The following is a 20,305-nucleotide window of genomic DNA, read 5'->3' on the forward strand; positions in this document are numbered from 1 at the left end:
CACACCTGCCACCCAGAGCAAAACCCAGCCCGGGGCTTAGGTGCGAGAAGAATCCAGTAGAAGGCTTTCTTTCCATCACGGGCAGCTTTCCAGGAGGTCGGGATCTTGTGGGTAAATCTGACCTGAACCTCAACAACTGGTTTAGGAAATTCCAGAGCTGTCTTAAAAAACCCGTTAAGGGTTGAGAGTTGATTGTGCACACTCTCCATATGGAGGCCGAGCTGATCAGAGGGCAACTCCTACAGAGGTGGAGTCAGGCATGTTTATGCGGAGGCATGTCATTGGTCTGTCCCCCTGTAAGTTTCTCTTTCTTTTCCTGAGCTCAAACTTTCGTTTCTCTAGCCTGGAGTCGGAAATACCTTGAAGTTCTGGATTGGTGCGTTAATTCTCCGTAATTTACCACTTTCGGGTTGTCTGATGGTTGGTTGGGCAATATTAGGGTGCAGAGTTTGAGGGAGTCTTGAAGAAAAGCTTTGATTTTGCTTGGGTGAGTTTGTCGTCTAAAAGGGGGCTGGAAAGGGAGGGGCTTCCAGCCTCTGTCTGAAAATGCAAATGGAGAAACTTGAGGAGGGTGCTGCCTGGAAACGGGGCTGCTTTAAAGATTGCTTTTAGCCAGATCCAGTCGCCTCCTGCCATTTCATAATGGGCGATAATTTTGAATTGTACTTTGTCAAAGAGATCCGGAACTCTGTTTTCTAACACAGTCCCTTCCCCTACAGCTAAGCTAAGTGAGCGCTCTGTAATGTGTTTTTATATGATAATGTATGTGGCACTTCTGCATATGCTAAGACAGTGGTTCTTAACCTGTGGGTCGTGACCCATTTGGGACTACATATCAGATATTTACATTAGGATTTGTAACAGTAGCAAGATTCCAGTTATGCAGTGGCAACAAATATAATTATATGGTTGGGAGTCACCCCAACATGAGAAACTGTATTACATGGTCACAGCATTAGGAACGTTGAAAACCACTGCTCTAGGGAAACTCTGTGTTTAGGAGTGTGACCCTGTGTGATAGACCCAAGCCAAGAAATGATTGCTATTATTGCGTTCCCCTTCAGCCATTTCCTGAAAATTGAAGTAGTGTTCAACATAGCTTGAGATTCCAGCTACACAGAAGGCAAGAGGATCATAAGCTGAAGGCCTTTATGGGCAACTCAGTAAGACTCATTCATAAAACTTTTTTTTTAAATGTGACTTAGCTCAGTGATAGGGCACTTTTCAAGCCTTGGGTTAAGTTCCAAGTGAGGGGCAAGAGGGTGATTGAAGATGGGAAAACAAAGGACTAGGAGAATGCTAGAGATGCACTTCTGAAGGTTTTCCCAGAAGTGACAGCTTTTCTAGTGTTTCCTGGAGACATGATACATTTTGTATTGCCTCGGCTGGTCTTCGACTCCTCAATCAGCCCTCACCCCCACCTCCTGTCACTGGAGTGGCAGGTGCACATCACTGCTGCCACCCCTTTCTCTACCTTTAAATAGTGAAAATTAGATTCTTGATTTATATGGAAAATGTCTAATGATAAAGAGATCATGAGAACCTTGAGAGAAACCAGTTTGATCAAGGATATCCATGCCTTTACCCAAGCTAACCTAGGCACCCAGAAGACATCAACAAACCTTCCCATGATTCTGTTGGTTTTGTTTACTTTATTGCATATGCATACTGTTAGATGACCACTCAGAGAGGCTGGGCAGATGGCACATGCCTTCAATCCCAATACTAGAAAGGTAGAGGCAGGAAGATCTTTGTGAGTTCTAGGTCAGCCTGATCTACATAGAAGTTCCAGGACAGCCAGAGCTGCATAGTGAGATCCTGTCCTCAAGATAAATGAATAGTTGAGAGAGATACAGAGACAGAGAGACCAAGGGTGAGACATAGAGGGAAACTGAGAGAGGCAGAGACAAAGAGAATGACAACAATTCAGATGATTCCTTACATTTCCCTACGGTCTTTCTGTTCTGTTTGTTGTATTTCTGTTTTCTTCATTTTCTCCCCTTCTGATAACTTTTGGCTTAGTTTGTTCTTCTTTTTCTACTTCCCTGAGGCCAAGAATGAAGTTATTTGAGATAGGTCTTTGTTTGTTTGTTTGTTTTTTAATTTTAAGTTTTATCCTAGCAGGGTCTCCTGTTAGACTGTCTGGAGTGCCCAATGGGGTGCATTGAATTGTTTGCTTCCATTGTCATTTCATTTTTTAAAAAAATACCTCCCTTTGGTTTCTTCTTTGATCATTAGTTTAGAGAATGTTAAATTTCTATGTGTTTGTGAGTTTTTCCCAGACCCCACTTTGATTTCTAGTTTCATATCACTGTGATTTAAAAAGATATTTCATATCATTTCAGTGTTCTTACATTATTAGAACCTCTTGTAGCCCCAGGGGTTATCTTTCCAGAACAGTGTTCTCATGTGTGTGCTGTCATCATTGGTGTGAGTGTTGTGTATGTGGCTGGGTTAGTTCAAGATCAGTTCCTTAGTGATTTCCTATGTGCCCCCTCTCTCTTTCATTCCTTGTGGAGTACTTACAATGAGTACACTGATTTTCTGAACAGTGCCCCATAAACCAGCATCTTTGTTGTCTCCATGACCTCTGTCTTTGACATGCTGCTTTGAGATGGATGGGTTTATTTATTTAATCTTTTTTTTTTTTTTTTTTTTTTTTTTTGGTTTTTTGAGACAGGGTTTCTCTGTATTGTTTTGGAGGCTGTCCTGGAACTAGCTCTGTAGACCAGGCTGGCCTCAAACTCACAGAGATCTGTCTGCCCCTGCCTCCCGAGTGCTGGGAATCTTTTTATTTTAAAAGATATTTTAAAAATTTTGATCATATCCTTTCCCCTCCCCAACTTCTCCCAGATTCTCCACTCCTTTCTACCCACCCAACTTCATGCCCTCCTCCTGTAATACTGAAAATCAGTTTTCTCCAATGCTCACTGGGTATATGAGTGACACTCCAAGGCAAGTTGGAATAGTTGGTCAACACAAATGGATTCCACATTTGTTTGTTTGTAGGGTATTTTTTCTTTTTTGTCTTACTCTTACTGATTTGTTTGTTTTGACATGATACATTCAGGTGAGCTAATTTAAGCTGATAGACTTTTTGCTCAATTGTGTGTATGTCTGCTGTTGAAGCTCTCCCTTTCAGGGTCAGTTTCATTCACTGAATCATTAGACTGTAGACTTACAGCATTCTTTTCTATTGAATTATTGATTTTCTGGTTTTCCTCATTAATTGTTATTTGAATTCCTATCTGGGTTATTCATGATTTCTATCCCTTGAAGTTAGTTACTAGAATATGATAATAGTAATATGATAATACTTTTATAAAGTAATATTTCTCATTTTTTGATGTTTTTGTTTTGTATGGTGCTCATTTTTTTGTTTGTGGTAGGTGTCTGTGTCTGTATGTATGTCCCTGTGTTAATGCCTGCATACTATGGAGCAGCTAACTCTTCCAAACTTTTCTGGTTAGAGTTTATGGGGAAGGACTTACACATTCCATATAAGGGTGACACTTGATTAGGTGTGGTGGCTCTAGTTCTAAGTGTGTACAGGGGTAGTTTCTTCATACGGTTCTCTCAGCAAGGCTTAGTACTTGCCAAGTCTGAAAGTGTCTCCATGGCCTGATATGCAGACATTTATGACATCAGCCGCAGCACCCATGCAGCTTGTTAGTATCCTCAGTAGGAAGATTGTAGGAGACTTGATATTTTCTCTTTGCAAAGCATGAAGGCCAATTGTAGCCTCTCTTAGGTATGTGCTTAGAGTGTCTGTGTGGTCAGGGATGTGTGAAATGAGCCACTGTGGCATGTGTTAACTGCTTCATGAGTTTCTCACCACCAAAATGGCAATAGATGGTGTCTTCATTAGGGTTTCTCTTGCTGTGAAAAGACACCATGACCATGACAACTCTTATAAAGGAAAACATTTAATTGAGGTTAGCTTACAGTTTCAGAGATTTAGTCCATCATCACCATGGTGGGAAACATGGGGTTGTGCAGGCAGACATGGTGCTGGAGGAGGAGCTGAGGGTTCTACATCTTGATCCTCAGGCAACAAGATGTAAACTGTCCACTGCACTGAATATAGCTTTAGCAAAGGAGACCTCAAAGCCCACCCCCACAGTGACATATTTCCTCCAAGAAGGCCACACCTCTTCAACAAAGCCTCACCTCCAAATAGTGCTACTTTCTTTGGGGGCCTTTTTTTTTTCAAATCACAACAGATAAAGATTACTACAAAGCATGACCTGAGACCCTCAGGCTCACCATAGCAACTCAGGTCCAAGGAGAAGGAATGTAGCTACCTATGCTCTGACTCTGTAGCAGAGCAGGGTAGAGCACCATCATAGATTCAGGAATGAAAAAGAGCTCAATACAAAATGGCAAACAGACTGAGAAAGAAATCAGGGACACAGTACCCTTCACAATAGCTTCAAATAATATAAAATATGCTGGGGAAACTCTAACCAAGCAAGTGAAAGACTTGTATGATAAAAACTTTAAGTTTTTGAAGAAATTAAAGAAGGTATCAGAAAATGAAAAGATCTCCCATGTTCATGGATCTATAGAATCAACATAGTAAAAATGGCCACCCTACAAAAAACAATCTACAGATTCAACAAATTCCTGCCAACATTCAAACACAACTCTTACAGACTTTGAAAAGATAATTCTCAACTTCATATGGGAAAACAAATCCTGAACAATAGAAGAACTTGAGGTAACACCATCCCTGATTTTAAGCTGTACTACAGAGCTATGGTAATACAAACCACATGGTATTGACATAAAAATAGACATGTTGATCAATGGAATTGAATTGAAGACCCAGACATAAATCAACATACCTATGGACACCTGATTTTTAATTAAAAATAAAAAGCAAGAAATATACAATGAAAAAAGGAAAGCACCTCAACAAATGGTGCTGGTCTAAGTGGATATTTGCATACAGAATAATGCAAATAGATCCATATCCATCACTCTGTACAAAACTTAAATTCAAGTGGATCAAAGACCAGTTACACTGAACCTGATAGAAGAGAAAGTAGGGAATAACTTTGAACTCAGAGGTTTAACTTTCTGAATAGAACACTGATAGCACAGGCACTAAGATCAGCAATTAATAAATGAGACCTCATGAAACTGAAAAGCTTTTGTAAGGCAAAGGACACTGCCAATTGGACAAAGCATCAGCCTACAGAATGAGAAAGATTTTTACCAACTCCACATCTGATACCAGTGTAATACCCAAAATATATAACGAATTCAAGATATTATGATAGCTGTCCCAATTAAATGTTTATATGCATGTTACGTTTGCATTTTTATCTTAGTTGTCCATACTGTTTTTCTCCCTTCGCTTCTTTGCCTTGTACTATTGTGGTCATGGCCCATCCTTGATCTCTGCATAATCAATGTTCATTCTGTTCCTCCCTTTCTTACTTGGCCCTCTTTTTGTCTTTCCAATCATGCAGGCACCTGAGTAGGGGTGTCAGAAGTCAGGACAGGCAGGCATAGAATCACAGAAATTATGGCTTCAGAATTCATGGTGAATGTAAAGGAGGAGGTGACCTGTCCTATCTGCCTGGACCTGATGGTGGAACCTGTGAGTGCAGATTGTGGCCACAGCTTCTGCCGAGCCTGCATCACACCGAACTACGAGTCCATCAAAGGCAAAGAGGGAGAGTTCATCTGCCCCGTGTGCCGAGTTAGTTACCCATTTGGGAGTCTGAGGCCTAATCGACATGTGGCCAACATAGTGGAGAGGCTGAAGAGGTTCAAGTCCAGCCCAGAGGAAGAGCAGGTGTTTCACTGTGCAAAGCATGGAGAGAAACTCCAGCTCTTCTGTGAGAAGGACAAGGTGGCCATCTGTTGGCTTTGTGAGAGATCTCAGGAGCACCGAGGACACCAAACAGTTCTCATGGAAGAGGTGGCCCATGAGTACAAGGTAAGAAGTGGGAGGGTGTAGGACACAGAGCAAGAGACAGTACTTGCTGTGAAATCTATGCTCCTTTGAGCATTCATGCTACTTGATTATCATGGAATAGAGGCCTGGGGTTTCATTCCATCCTTTTCCCTTTTGAGGCCTGAAAGAATAGGACTATCCACTGGGCTTAATCATAAGAGAGTCTTCCTGGGTTCAAACCCTAGAACAAGAGCAAATGTTTTTACAGGCTGCTGTATCCTGCTGAGACTTTATGTCCAAGAAAAGCTCTGATTATTCTTTAGTTATCACAGTAAATAAGAAGAGGGTTGGAGAAATGGCTGAATGGCTTGTTGCTAAGCATAATGATCTGAGTTTGAACCCAGGAACCACACAATTAAAAGCAAGAACTTATTTCTGCAAGTTGTTATCTGATCTCTACATACCTGGGGTGCATAAGTTTGGGTATACATAAATAAGCACATGCCCCCCCCCGACACACACAAACACACATATGTACACTGACATACAAAATTTGTTAATTCAAAAGACTAAATGAGGTTCATTGTTACACTTCATTTCCTCTTTTCTTGCTATCAGTTTCCTCTTTTTTACACATTAGTGCCAAAATAAATCAGGTTATCTAGGTGTGGTAGCAGATGCCTGTAACCCCAACATTTCTGAGGCAAGAGGAACAAGGATTCTTTACATAATGAGGCCACATTATTATTAGTTTGTTTGTTTGCTTGTTTTTCTCTGTGTAGTCCTGACTGTCCTGGAACTTAACTCTTGTAGATCAGGCTAACCATGAACTCAGGGACCTGCCTGCCTCTGCCTCCTGAGTGCCATTATTAAAATGGTATGCACCACCATAACTGAATTGAGACCTCCTTTTAAAAAGAGAATGGGAGGATAGGGAATGTTTTTGAGTTGATGGTTACTTTATTTATTTATTTTTTTTGCAACTCCTAAGTTCTAGTTGCCGTTCTCTCTCTTTCTGCAAACTCTGCTGAGACCAACTTGATTTTGTCCATTTGCCTTATTTTTAATGTTTATCGTCTATTTGTTTATAATAGACAAAAACTATATGTGTAGCTGGGCTGTGGTGGTGCATGCCTTTAGTCCCAACACTCAGAAGGCAGAGGCAGGTGATCTCTGTGAGTTCAAGGACAGCCTAATCTACAGAGCGAGTTCTGGGACAGCCAAGGCTACACAAAGAAACCCTGTCTCGCCGGGCGTTGGTGGCGCACGCCTTTAATCCCAGCACTCAGGAGGCAGAGGCAGGTGGATCTCTGAGAGTTCGAGACCAGCCTGGACTACCAAGCGAGTTCCAGGACAGCCTCCAAAGCCACAGAGAAACCCTGTCTTGAAAAACCAAAAAAAAAAAGAAACCCTGTCAAAAAAAAAAAACCCTATATGTATGTTTGTATGTATATATGTGTATACATTCTATATACATAATTTATACCACATTCTTTTAAAAAAATATAGCAGCCTTAAGGTATCCTGTCTTTCCAGAAGGGTTTCTTGACCTTTGGTTAGGAATAGATGTCCTACTAAGCACACAGTTTGATTCTGCTGTAATTCCTCTCCCACAGGAGAAGCTTCAGGCAGCTCTGAAGAAGCTGATGGAAGACAAGAAAGAATTAGACAACTGGAAAGATGATCTTCAGAAAGAGAGAGCTTCCTGGGAGGCAAGTGGGGACCCTTCCTGAGGGAGTTAAGCTGATGCTTGGGGGGGACCTAGGCAAGAAGCTCCCTGGCTCTTCATTCCCTGGTAGTTGATAAGGCCAGTCCTCTCTATCTGTTTCCTTGGACCTGGAGCTGCACAGTGAGTGCCTCACAACTGAGCCTGGATATTGTGAGGAACTGAAGCCATGGAGGGGCCTGGTGAGAATGGGCACTGAGTCCTGGGTCTCGCTCCTGTGGTGTTTTCTGGAACTATGACTGTTGCTAAGGTGCTTGGGAATGGTTGGATCATGAATATGTACTCGGGTTCAGTTTCTGCCAGGGAATAAGATGCAGGTATGGTGGCCATGTGCCTTAATTCTAGCATTTGGGAGGCAAAAGTGGATAGATCTCTGTGAGTTCAAAGCCAATCTGGTGTACACAGCAAGTTCCAGGCCAAATAGGGCTACAGGGTGAGGATGGGTCTCAAAATTTAAAATAAAAATTAAACCAAAAAACAAAACAAAACCCAAGATTTGGGTGGAACAATGGCTCAGTGGTTAAGAGTACTTCTTGCTCTTGCAGGGGACCTGAATTTAGTTCCCTTTACCCACATGGTGGATCATAACCATCGGTAACTCCGGTTCTGGGGCACCCAGTACTCTCTTCTGGCCTCTGTGGGCACCAGGCACACACATGATGCAAGCAGGCAAAAGACACACAAACATAAAATAAAATAAAAACATTTTTAAAATTTGTTTTTTAATTAAAGATTGGTTTATCTTTTTAGCTGGGCATTAGTGGCATGTGCCTTTAGTCCAAGCACTCGGGAGGCAGAGGCAGATGGATCTCTGATTTTAATGGATCCCACCACAGATCCCAGGACTCATGCCCATTCTCAACAGAGTGAGTTCCAGAACAGTCTGGACTACACAGAGAAACCCTTAGGAAAACAAACAAAAAACCTCCCACGGAGGACATTTTAACAGACTGAATAATTCTCCTATTTCTTCTCTCTGAAGAATCAAATACAGAAAGATGTAGAAAATGTTCAGACAGAGTTTAGAAAGCTGGGAGACATTCTGGACTCCGAGGAGAAGAGTGAGCTGCAGAAGCTGATGCAAGAGAAGGAAGACATCATGAACAGCCTTGCAGAGGCTGAAGATAAGCATGCCCAGCAGAGCAAGTTGCTAGGAGACCTCATCTCAGATGTGGAGCATCAGTTGCAGTGCTCAACCATGGAAATGCTGCAGGTAAGACTGCAGGAGGTCCCAGCATCTGAGAGTCAGGAGACCTGGAAGCCATTGCCCTCCCTCTGTGCTGCTGTGGACTTCCTGGTGATGACAACAGGGCTCTCTGTGCCCTCCCTGAACTCTTTCCTGAGCCAGTTTTAGAGGCTGGGGAATCGTTGCATGTATAAATGTCAAGGAGGGGAATTCCATTTTCATTTAGCTTGTCAAGTGCAGCACAAAAGATGAAGTTTGGGGAGGAGATCAGTTGGATGTGTGGGCATCTATGTCAGCTCTTCACATAGCTGTGTGTGCTTCAAGTACTTTTTTTTTTTTAGACGGGGTTTCTCTTTAGCCTTGGAGCCTGTCTTGGAACTTACTCTGTAGACCAGGCTGCCCTGAAACTAACAGAGATCCCCCTGCCTCTGCTGGGATTAAAGGCGTGCACCACCACCCCCCGGCTTCATGTACTTTTATTAACTCCAGCTAGTCACTGGCAAACAAGGAGCTTCTTGTATGAGAGATGTTTGTGTTGTCCACTATAAGATGAGTTGAGGGTTCCCCCATCTGCGGTGTTTAAGCAATTCGGAGCACTGGCTGCTCCAGAGGGCCCGGGTTCAGTTCCCAGCCCCCACACTGTGGTCCAAAGCCATCTGTAATGCACACCTCTAATCTCACAGTCGGGCGGCAGAGAGGCAGAGGCAGGTGGATCTCTGTGAGTTCCAGACCAATCTGGTCTACAAAGCGAGTTCCAGGACAGGTTCCAAAGCTATACAGAGAATCCCTGTCTCAAACCAAACCAAACCAAAACAAAACAAAAACCAACAAAAAACCCCACCTGTAACTCTGGTTCTAGGGAATTCGACACCTCCTGACCTCCACAGGTACCAGGCATGTTAGTAGTGCACAAACATATGTGCAAGCAAATGTTCATATGTACAAATTAATAACAAAAGTTAAAAAAGATAAATTAGTATTATTTTTTAAAAATCATTTCAACTAATTAAGGCACTACACATTGTAGTTTTTGTTTTGTTTTGCTATTTAAAGAAATGTAAACATTTTATTTTGTATCACATTTATCTAGGTCATTTACATGCCTTAAAAATATTTTATGTACCAGGTGGTGTTGGTGTATGCTTTTAATCCCAGCACTCAGAAGGTAGAGACAGATGGATCTCTATGAGTTTGAGGCCAGCCTGGACTACAGAGCAAGTTCCAGGATAGCCAGGGCTACACAAAGAAACCCTGTCTCACGAAAACGTGTGTGTGTGTGTGTGTGTGTGTGTGTGTGTGTGTGTGTGTGTGTGTGTGATTTATGTATCAGTGTATAGGTTGGAAGACAACTTTGGAAAGATTGTTTTCTCCTTCCACCTTTACATGACTTCCTGGGATTGAACCACATGCTTATATGGCAAATAATTTCACCAGCTGATCATCTTGCTAGCCTAGAGTTAGCTTCTTGCATCATTTTCTGGTTTTATATGTCTCCTTGGGAATGTGTTTCTTCCATCTAAGATGTAATATTTACAGGTAATGTTGGCTACAGGAAATCCTCACCATCTTTTCAATTTCTTACTTTCCTATTGTGTTCTTCTGAATTTTAAAAAGTAAATATCAGGTAGTATTTTGCAATATGTGTACATTGTGAAATAGCTCCATGGAGCTGATTCACAAATACATTGCATACATCGTTACAGTGCTTTTTTGTATGAGATGGCAGCAGTTGGAGTCTTTTTGTAATTTGAAGAATATATTATTTACTATACCCACTCACTGTACTGTACAATACTGGAAATTTATCTTTTGAGCAATATCTATCCCCCTACCCAACTACTGTCTACTCCCATTCTATTCTCCTATGAGATCAGTTTTTATACCTTCCACATAGTCACATGATATCATGAAGTATTTATTTGGTTGAACCTGGTTTGTTTCATGTGAAGCAAACTCTATAGGTTCATCCATGTTACCACAAATGATAGCACTTTCTGTTTTATAAAAGCTGTCTGGTACTCTCTTGTGTATGTGTACCACATTATTTTTGTCCATTCAGCGATTGGTTTCTGCTGAGGTTGAGTCCATATATCAGCTATTGATATAATGCTTCAGGAGACACAAGTGTTTAAATGGCTCTAGGATAGGATGTTTTCACTCCAGAATTTAGCTGCAACTGAAATGATTAGGGATATATTATATATATAATGTTACATTTACTGTAACCAGCTATGCTAGCACACATCCCTATTTTTAGCTCTTTGGAGACAAAACAAGAGAATTGACACAGATTCCAAGCCAGTATGGTTTTCATAGTAAGTTCCATAACTCCAATTCCATGAGATCTGACACCCTCTGACCTCCTCTGACCCCAGGCACCAGGTTGAGCCACAGAACAAGATCTTGTCTCATTATCCAAAATATGCACACACACACACACACAGGTTGGGGGAGTATGTTGGTTTTTTTTTTTAAACAGTATGTTATAACCCTGGCTGTCCTGAAACTCAATATGCAGTCCAGGATGAACGTGAACTCCTGACCTGCCTCTTCCTCTTGAGTGCTGGGATTAAGGTGTGCACCACCACGCCCAGTGAATAATTTTTTATATAAATGTGGCTTTTATTTTATGTGTGTGAGTGCTTTGCCTGCCTCTATGCATGTGCCTGGTACCTCTGAAGCCCTGAAGAGGTCATTGGGTCCTCTGGAATTGAAGTTACAGATGGCTATGAACCACCATGTGGAATAGCAACAAACATTCTTAACCATTGAACCATTTCTCCAGTTCAAGTATGAGTTTTTTTAAAAATTAAAAAAAAAAAACCCAAGCTGGAAAAGTATCTGTTGGGATAATGTCAGAGTCCACAGATTATAGACATTGTTAAAGCTATGAAGGGCTATAATTAAGAAGTAAAAATGCAGGCCCAGAGAGATGGCTCAGTCATTAAGCATGCATGCTGCTCTTGCAAAGGACCTAGGCTCCATCCCAGAACCCACAGGGTAACTCACTACCACCCCCAGTTCCAGGAACCATGACACTCTCTGACCTCCATGGGCACCAGGCAGGCACACATGTGATGCACAGACATACATGCAGGCAAAACACACATAGGAGAGATAATAATGAGAGAAAGAAAAAATAGGAATAAGAAGGGAAGCCCATGAGAAGTGGGTGAAAAAATCTTGCAAAGAATGTGATTGAGTAGACTGTGTGGAGAAAAAACAATCTCAAAGCCTAACTGACAAAGTCACAGATAAAAACCAAGCCATAGTCTGGCATATGAAAGAATGGAATATATGATAGAAAATAAGTAAAAAGAATACTGTTGGAGTGAATTTCTGACACAGCTGTATTGATCTGAAAGATGAGCTTCTCAGATTCCCTTTGGCTCTAGAAAGTTCTACTTGGTGCTGTGTCAGAGCAGCTAGTGGTTTACATAGATCTTTGCAGCTCCCATGTTCCCTGTATTCTGGTGTGTGAGGAAGGATATGTTCTAACTCCTTCCCAAGTGGTTCCTTCAGACCCCTGCACTCCAGCATGATGTCTTCTGGTCCTAGTAGTGTCCGACTCTTTGCCGTGGGCAGCTTCATTTTTCCAGCTTGGTATGCACTCTGGTAGTGGACTTGGCTCTGGGAGTCCATTTGTGTGATCTCTGCTGCCTTAATCAGATCATTTACAGACTACCACTTGCAGGAAATTGCTCCTCATGTGTTACCATGACTGTTTTCTTTCAGAGTTTCAGTTGCAAGGATTCTCACCGGCCATCTTAATGAAAAGTCGTAACTCCTGTTTTTTCTCTTCCTATCTAGGGTGTAGATGGCATCATAAAATGGTATGTATGGCTGCCAGTGGCAGTCCTTCTGTGTGGTAAAAATGACTTAGTTTTCAAGTAAAACATAATTTCTTCCAGGTTGGGGCAATGTAGATGAGGTATTGAATTTCTGACTAAAAACAGTGACTGAGTGTTTTGCCACTAAGATTAGAGTCTATGATAGAGAAATGGGTTGTGGGGAACCGTTTGGGTCAGCAGTGGGATTCGGGATAAAAGATTAGGCTCCTCTTACCTCCACTGTAATTTCAGCATTTACTCATCCCGTGTGCCTGCATGTGGATCTGGATTTAACAGGTGCTTGGTTTATGGTAGATGAGAGGTGGCTTCGATGTCTGCAAAGTACACAGAACTGTCCTTGGGAAAATTCCTGTGTGTTCACATTATTTTCTCCTGAGACTAAAAGACATTCAGTCTTTCTGGATGTACTTAGGTTTACAAAAATAGTCTTGAATCTCTGCACGTAACACTTTGATACAGGCATGAGCAACTCACCTGTTTCCATCCTATGTGCTACAGAAGTGTGGAAAGACAGTATCCTTGTGTCTAGATAGCACACCCGCATGGCCACACAAAGGATTTTCCTAAGATACAGGGATCGCATTTGCTTTAGTTTGATGTCTTCATCTTTTCCAGCTGTTTGTAATTTTTCCAAGAGAACCTAAAAAATCAGATGTTGTCTATGATTCTCTATATTAGCTAAAGGTTTTGAAGACTTTGAACTTCTCCAGATATATTACCTATTCTTGTTATCTATGATTCTCTATATTAGCTAAAGGTTTGAAGACACTGGACTTCTCCAGATGTATTCCCTATACTTGATTTGCTTTGAGCATCTGGGTGTGGGTTCTGTACCCTGCTTTTTGATCCTTTCCCAAGAACTCACATTCATGAAAATATTTTTTCACACATTTTTACCCAAGTAGCTTAGTTTTGGTTTGCTTTAAGATTTTATTATTTCATCATCTCTTGTGAGTTCAAGGAAGCAGAGTAGGAGAAAATAAATTCCTTAAATTTAGATGGCAAGAACCATGATTTTGAGACCATACAGCCTTCCCAACACCACACTGGAAGTAAGTTGGAGGGAAACATGGTTGTATTTTCCATATCCTCAAGAGAGCTCAAGTGTGTCTGTGGTTTGAAATGAGAGGAAGTCAGTGGTGGTTGGAGGTCCTTAAGAGGGACTGGAGGTCAACTGTTTTTATCCCTAGGAGTCATGCCTTTTCACTCACAAAGCCCAAAACCGTCCCCAAGGAACGAAGAAGAGTGTTCCGAGCCCCCGATCTAAAAGGCATGCTGCAAGTGCTGCAAGGTGAGGAGAGTTATGTTTCATGACTTGGCTTTGGGATTCTAGTGGCTTCTAGATATGAACAAGGAAGGGTAGATACTACGTATGGATGATTTAACCATCTCTGATGGGACCTGGCCATCCTTGATCCTGTTGTGGTTTTCAACTCTACTCCCCCCCTCCCGATCTAGAGAAGAAATGGACTTTAGAATACCTTTGCTTGTATTTAATATTGTGAATTTTTATCATTTCAGAGCTCATAGAAGCCCAACGCTACTGGGGTAAGGAGAAAACACAGAACCATAAGCCACCCCCTTCTCACTGTCTTGCAGAGCTTATGCTTCTGTTAGAGCTCGTGTTGCCTCTCCCAAGATATGTACTATGCTTCTGCAATCCGCCTCTACTGTGATTTCCACACAAAGTTCATCCCTTCTCAAACTTCTATTCATAACATCACAAATAAGGCTGTTTCCTGTCCTCATGATACTCCTGTCATTTTTGTGCAGTTCAAGTGACATTGGTTCAAAACAACCATCCAAACATTGCCATTACTGCGGACAGGAGACAAATAAGATATGAAGACCATCAAACAAAAAATTCTGCATCTGGGAGTGAGAATTGTCATGAAGGTGTCCTGGGCTACCCAGCTATCCAATCAGGAAAGCAGTATTGGGAAGTAGATGTGTCTGGAAAAGGTGCCTGGGTTCTGGGATTAAGTGATGGAAGCTACCTCTTCAATCCGATATTTCGTTCAAATGCTGAAAGACGCCTAGATCCCTTATTTCGTTTGGGAATCAGAAATGACTCACATTATCAACCTAAATATGGCTTCTGGGTCATAGGGTTGTGGAACAAGTGCGTGTATAATGCTTTTGAGGAGTGTCCTTTCACAGGCAAACCCAGAGTCTTGACCCTTTCCCTGATGGTTCCTCCCTGCCGCATTGGTATTTTCCTGGACTATGAAGCTGGCACTCTCTCGTTTTACAATATTTCCCACCTTGGGACTCTCATCTATAGATTCTGTGTAGGTTCCTTTCCTGATAGGGTTTTTCCATATTTTAATCCTATAGGATGTTCAGAGCCAATGACAGTAGGCTGGCCAGACTCTTAAACCTTCACCTGTTTCTGTGCAGGGCCTCTGGCTCTGGTGCGTATCTCATATGCCTGAGCTCATGGGTAGCATTTTAGCCTTTAACATATACATATATTTGCTGTCCCTGATCTTCCTGTATGAACATCTTTCACTGCTAAAGAGGATATATTCATTTCTTTGGGCCATATTCTGAGTTCTTTGTGTTTTTTTTGGTTGAGAATAGTAAATCATTTCCCATATATTCAAAGACGAGTGTATAGAGTCCTCACTGTGTAAGACAACACTACTGCCAACTTCTTCTTTTATTCTCCATGCGAGAGACGGAACCCAAGACCTCGTGCACACTGAAGAGCTGCGCCACCACTGAGCCGCTTGCCTCACCTCTGCCATGTCTCTGTAACCTCATTCTACTCATCCATGGAAGAAGATGAAATAAAGTTTTCAACAACTTGTCTTTTAGTGTTGAACATTGTATGTGGGAGTCCATGGTAAAGAAATGCACCCGTTGCAGTAGGCCATTTACATCATGGTGCTTCTTCATCAAGGAATTAAGGAGAAAACATCACAAGTGATACACCCTGAAAGTAGACAGTAGCATGTCTCCCAAAAGTGGAATGATACAAACAAAATTAATATGGCCCCTGCCCAAGGATGACTCATAAATTCATGAAGTGTGAAGTGTTCCTTTGGTTTTTTGAGACAGGGTTTCTCTGTGTAACAGCTCTGGCTGTCCTGGAACTCACTTTGTAGATCAGATTAAGCTGGCCTTCAACTCACAGAGATCTGCCTCCTCTGCCTTCCCAGTGCTGATTTAAAGGCAAGTGCCATCACTGCCTGGCACATGTTCCGTATTTTTGAAGGCCATTAATGTGCTAAAACATCTTACACAGATTGAGAGAGCGTAGACAATGTGTATCCAGAGTACCTGAGTTCAAGTCCTGGTTCTAATAAGCAAGCCAGCAGTCCCAGCATGAATAACACATTTGACAGATGTGCTTATTCTCTTATAATTTTGCCATAAATACTGCAGGTGCCTCAAGCCCACGTAAGAAAATAAATATGAAGCTGGTGATACAGTTCAGCCCTTGTCACCAAACCTGGGCCCCTGGGTTCAATCCTCTGAGCCCATATTCCTGCAACCTTTGCTCTGAATTCCACACACACTGTGGCATATAGAGGCCCAGACACACATAAACACAAAATAAATAAATTCAATTTTTTAAAATTAGAAACTTGGTAAGTATGGAGGATCTGCTGAAGTATCTCAGTGTTTGTTCTATAACTTACCAGAGATACACACTGTATTTTAGTGTCCCAGGAACCCATCGGCAAATGGGGAAAAGGGTTGTCTGTCTACAAGTCTTTTTTAATTATTATTATTGTTGTTTTGTTTTGTTTTTCGACACAGGGTTTCTCTGTATTGCTTTGGAGGTTGTCCTGGAATTTGCTCTGTAGACCAGGCTGGCCTTGAACTCACAGAGATCCGCCTGCCTCTGCCTCCTGAGTGTTGGGATTAAATGCATGAGCCACCAAAGCCCGGCTCTCTACAAGTCTTATTCCTAGTTCCTGGATAAATACTATTATGACAGGATAACTTCAGATTTTTCATTACTGTCTATGTATATGTATGCTTCTTTTTCACACTTAAGGGCAATTTAGTGTCTTATCAACTACTAAATTTTGTGATATTCAGGTTATTTTTAGTAATGATGACAATATTGGCAAATTTATCTTCCAGTGTATTGTAAAACATAAACAACATTGGGCTGGAGAGATGGCTCAGAGGTTAAGAGCACTGACTGCTCTTCCAGGGGTCCTGAGTTCAATTCCCAGCAACCACATGGTGGCTCACAACCATCTGCAATTCAATCTGATGTCCTCTTCTGGCATGTAGGCAGAACACTGTATATGTAATAAATAAATCTTAAAAAAAAAAACATAAACAACATCAAAGCTACACAGAGAACCCCTATCTCGAAAAAAACAAAACAAAACAAAAAAAAAAACAAAAACAAAAAAAAAAAAGAGAAAGAAAGAAAGAAAGGCCCATTAACAACAGAGTCTTGCCTTGTTTCAGCAATCCAGCATGGTGTCTTATTCCAGGGGGACTAGCCCTTATCACTGTGACTAAAATAAATGATTATTAAGATTGTGTATCAGAACCTTTCATGGTAGCTCATGTGTGCCATCCCTACACCTGGAAGGTTGTGGCACAATTGCTACGCATTTGAAACCAGGCTCGAATACAGGGTAAGATTCCTTTAAAAAAAAAAAAATATATATATATATATATATGCTTACTCCAAAACCATTACTCCACTTTGTTTTAAGAAATAGAACTAGATTGCAAAACCCCAGATTTTTTCACAATTTGTAAATAAATGTTTCTGTTTATTAAAAAAATATTCTTAACTCCAGAGCTGTCCCATCTTCTTTTATTTAAATATTTCTTCAGTAATTGTGTTTCATGGGAATCACTTTCCTCTGTTTGTAATAAACTTCAGTGTGTATTGTGCACAGTTAGAATCACATGCATTTCTGGTACTTCTCAAGGACAGTGTGGCTGTGGTTGTCTGGTCACCCTCAGCCTTTTCACAGAGGTTACAGGTTGATGGCAGACCTGAAGGACAAAGTCTGTCGTTTGAAGGTTTATTTAATTATTTGGGATGTATGATTGTTTTACCTGCGTGTGTGTCTGTGCACCACCTTCATGCCTGGTGCCGGTGAAGGTGGCGAGCCTCCATGTGAGTGCTGAGAATCAGACCCAGGTCCTTTCCAGAAACAAGTGCTCTTAACCACTGAACCAACTCCCCAGCCCAAAGTTTGTTTCCTTTACAGGGACAGGAGAATTGTGTCTGCAGAGAAGCTCACACAGGGCTAGATGGTTGTCCATGTATTTTAACATTTAATTTCCAGCTCTTCCCCAACAGTTCTGAGCTACTGGGAGAAATGTACATTTTGTCAGATAGCCTCTCTACAGTACTCAGGCATGGATAGAGTTTCTCAACTTCATCAACTTGCCAGTAATGTACTGGTCTAATGGGACTATGATCATAAAACTAGTAATAAAATACTAGATATATCTTATCTGGATTCGATTAGATATCTACCAAATTAGACAGATGAAATTAGAACTACTCCACATGAGGTTATACATATGGGATCAAACTGGCAAGGAAGATCATTGGAAGTTGGGCATTGGTGGCACATGCCTTTAATCCCAATACTCGGGAGGCAGAGGCAGGTGGATCTATGTGAGTTCAAGGCCAGCCTGGTCTACAGAGCAAGTTCCAGGACAGGCTCCAAAGCTACACAGAGAAAAAAACAAAAAAACAAAAAACAAACAAAAAACAGATGTGTCTTGCCATCTCAAGCTCCTTTGTAGTGGGGCTTTCTTTTGGGCTGCCCACTCACAAATAATGACACAGAGACTTATTAATTATTAAAGCTTGGCCTTAGCTTAGGCTCATTCCCAACTAGACCTTTTTTCTTTTTTTTTTTCTGTTTCTTTTAGTTGTTGTTTTTGTTTTGTTTTGTTTTTTCGAGACAGGATTACTCTGTGGCTATGGAGGCTGTCCTAGAAATTGCTCTTGTAGACCAGGCTGGTCTCGAACTCACAGAGATCCTCCTGCATCTGTCTCCCAAGTGCTGGGAATTAAGGCATACACCACCAATGCTGGCTTCTTTTTTCTTTTATTACTAGTTATATTTACTATTTATTGAGAATCAACTAGCTCTTATAACTTAAATCAACCTGCTTCTATTAATTTATGTTCTGCCATGTGGTTTTTACCTCTCTCCTAGTCTGTATGTCTGACTTGCTCTACATCTTGGTGGTATCTCCTGTGTGCCTAGATTCATCTCTTCCTCTCCTTCTCCCAGGAAATTCCACCTATCCTCTCCTGCCTAGCTATTGGCCATTCATCTCTTTATTAAACCAATCAGGTGCCTTAGGAAGGTGAGGCAAAACATAGACACATCTTCACAAATATTCTACAACACCCTCTTTGACTTTCCTGCAATAATGGGCTGTATTGGAGTCAAAGAAAACCCTTTCTCCCTTAAATTTTCTTTTCTCAGGGTGATCTGTCACAGCAACAGGAAGTGAAACTAAGACTAGAACTGTTTGAATAAAGTTTAAAGATGTAAAACTTACAGAAATAACAAACTGGGGATGGAGATATGGCTCAGCGGTTAAGAGTACCCACCATCTGGTCTTCCAATGATCCTGAGTTCAATTCCCATCAACCACATGGGGCAACTCACAACCATCTGTAATGAGATCTGGTGCCCTCTTCTGGTGTGCAGGCATTCACCCAGGCAGAACACTGTATACATAATACATAAATAAATCTTTTTAAAAAATCTATTCAAAAAGGAAACTGAGACAATAATGTCATTTCCATTACCAATAAAATAAATAAAACACCTAGAAGTGAATTTAGTCGTAGATTTTTTTAAAAAGGCTTGTATCTTGGCTGTTTAAGGAGGAGGGGAAGAGTATGTGCTGCAGTCTAGTCTGGATCAGCATCTCCTCCGAATCCAAACTCTGTTGCGCTAAAAACACTGTATAAAGCATACTTACTGTCCTAATCTACAGAGCAGAACTCACCAAAAAGGTTGGGGCTGTTGTTATCTTCAGTGAGTCTGTTACTACTCATTTCAGGTTTTAACTTAGTCTCAAAAGAAAGGCAAGTGCACAGGTTATGGTAACTAACGAGAGTGTACACAAGTGTTTTACAAGGTCAAGCCCTGAACACTGAGAACCATCCCTTGTAGCAGCTGTTCCTAAGTATGGTGCCATCTACTCAAACAAAGATGGAAGCTCACACTTATGCAGTTTTTAAAACCTAAAAAAGGGCCTTAGGAATGTACTAACATCTGTACAAAAAGCTTTGCAAAATAAAACTAGTGAGCTGGGAAGATGGCTCAGACGGTGAAGGCACTTGTCATCAGGTCTGACAACTGAGCTCAACCCTCAGATTCACAGAGTGGAAGGGGGAAACTGATTGTCAGCATGTCGTCCTCTGACCTTCACACAAGGATCTGGCTTGCCACTCGGTTGAGCTCCTAGAGTCTTGCTGAAGAAAGGGAGGAGATATTGTATGAGCAGGGATAGTCATAATGGGGGAGGGGCACAGAGACAGCTGACCTGGGCTCATAGGAGCTCACAGACTCTGGAATGACAGCTAGGGAGCCTCCATGGGACTGCCCTTGCCCTCTGCATGTGTGTGACAGTTGTGTAGCTTAGTCTCTTTGTAAGACTCCTAGCAT

General features: G+C 41.5%; 1 protein-coding gene and 1 pseudogene across 2 annotated transcripts; both read left to right on the top strand.

Moving 5' to 3' along the window:
• The first annotated feature begins 284 nt into the window (after nucleotides 1–284).
• Nucleotides 285–15,483, top strand: LOC101822541 (tripartite motif-containing protein 30A). Of its 2 annotated transcripts, none has more exons than XM_005087277.4 (8): nucleotides 285–376; nucleotides 5,478–5,950; nucleotides 7,525–7,620; nucleotides 8,617–8,847; nucleotides 12,631–12,653; nucleotides 13,862–13,962; nucleotides 14,193–14,219; nucleotides 14,445–15,483. In XM_005087277.4, exons 2-8 carry the CDS (start codon nucleotides 5,534–5,536, stop codon nucleotides 15,047–15,049), a joined length of 1,500 nt encoding a protein of 499 aa, XP_005087334.1. In that variant the 5' UTR covers nucleotides 285–376; nucleotides 5,478–5,533; the 3' UTR covers nucleotides 15,050–15,483. The 2 variants fall into 2 exon arrangements, with proteins under 2 accessions (XP_005087334.1, XP_021079372.1); XM_021223713.2 differs by having other exon boundaries at nucleotides 368–487.
• Nucleotides 15,484–15,617: 134 nt separating this feature from the next.
• On the top strand, nucleotides 15,618–15,717 carry LOC121135568 (annotated as a pseudogene).
• The last annotated feature ends 4,588 nt before the right edge of the window (nucleotides 15,718–20,305 follow it).

This window comes from Mesocricetus auratus, unplaced genomic scaffold, assembly GCF_017639785.1.
Source record: "Mesocricetus auratus isolate SY011 unplaced genomic scaffold, BCM_Maur_2.0 Super-Scaffold_4256, whole genome shotgun sequence".
NCBI lineage: Eukaryota > Metazoa > Chordata > Mammalia > Rodentia > Cricetidae > Mesocricetus > Mesocricetus auratus.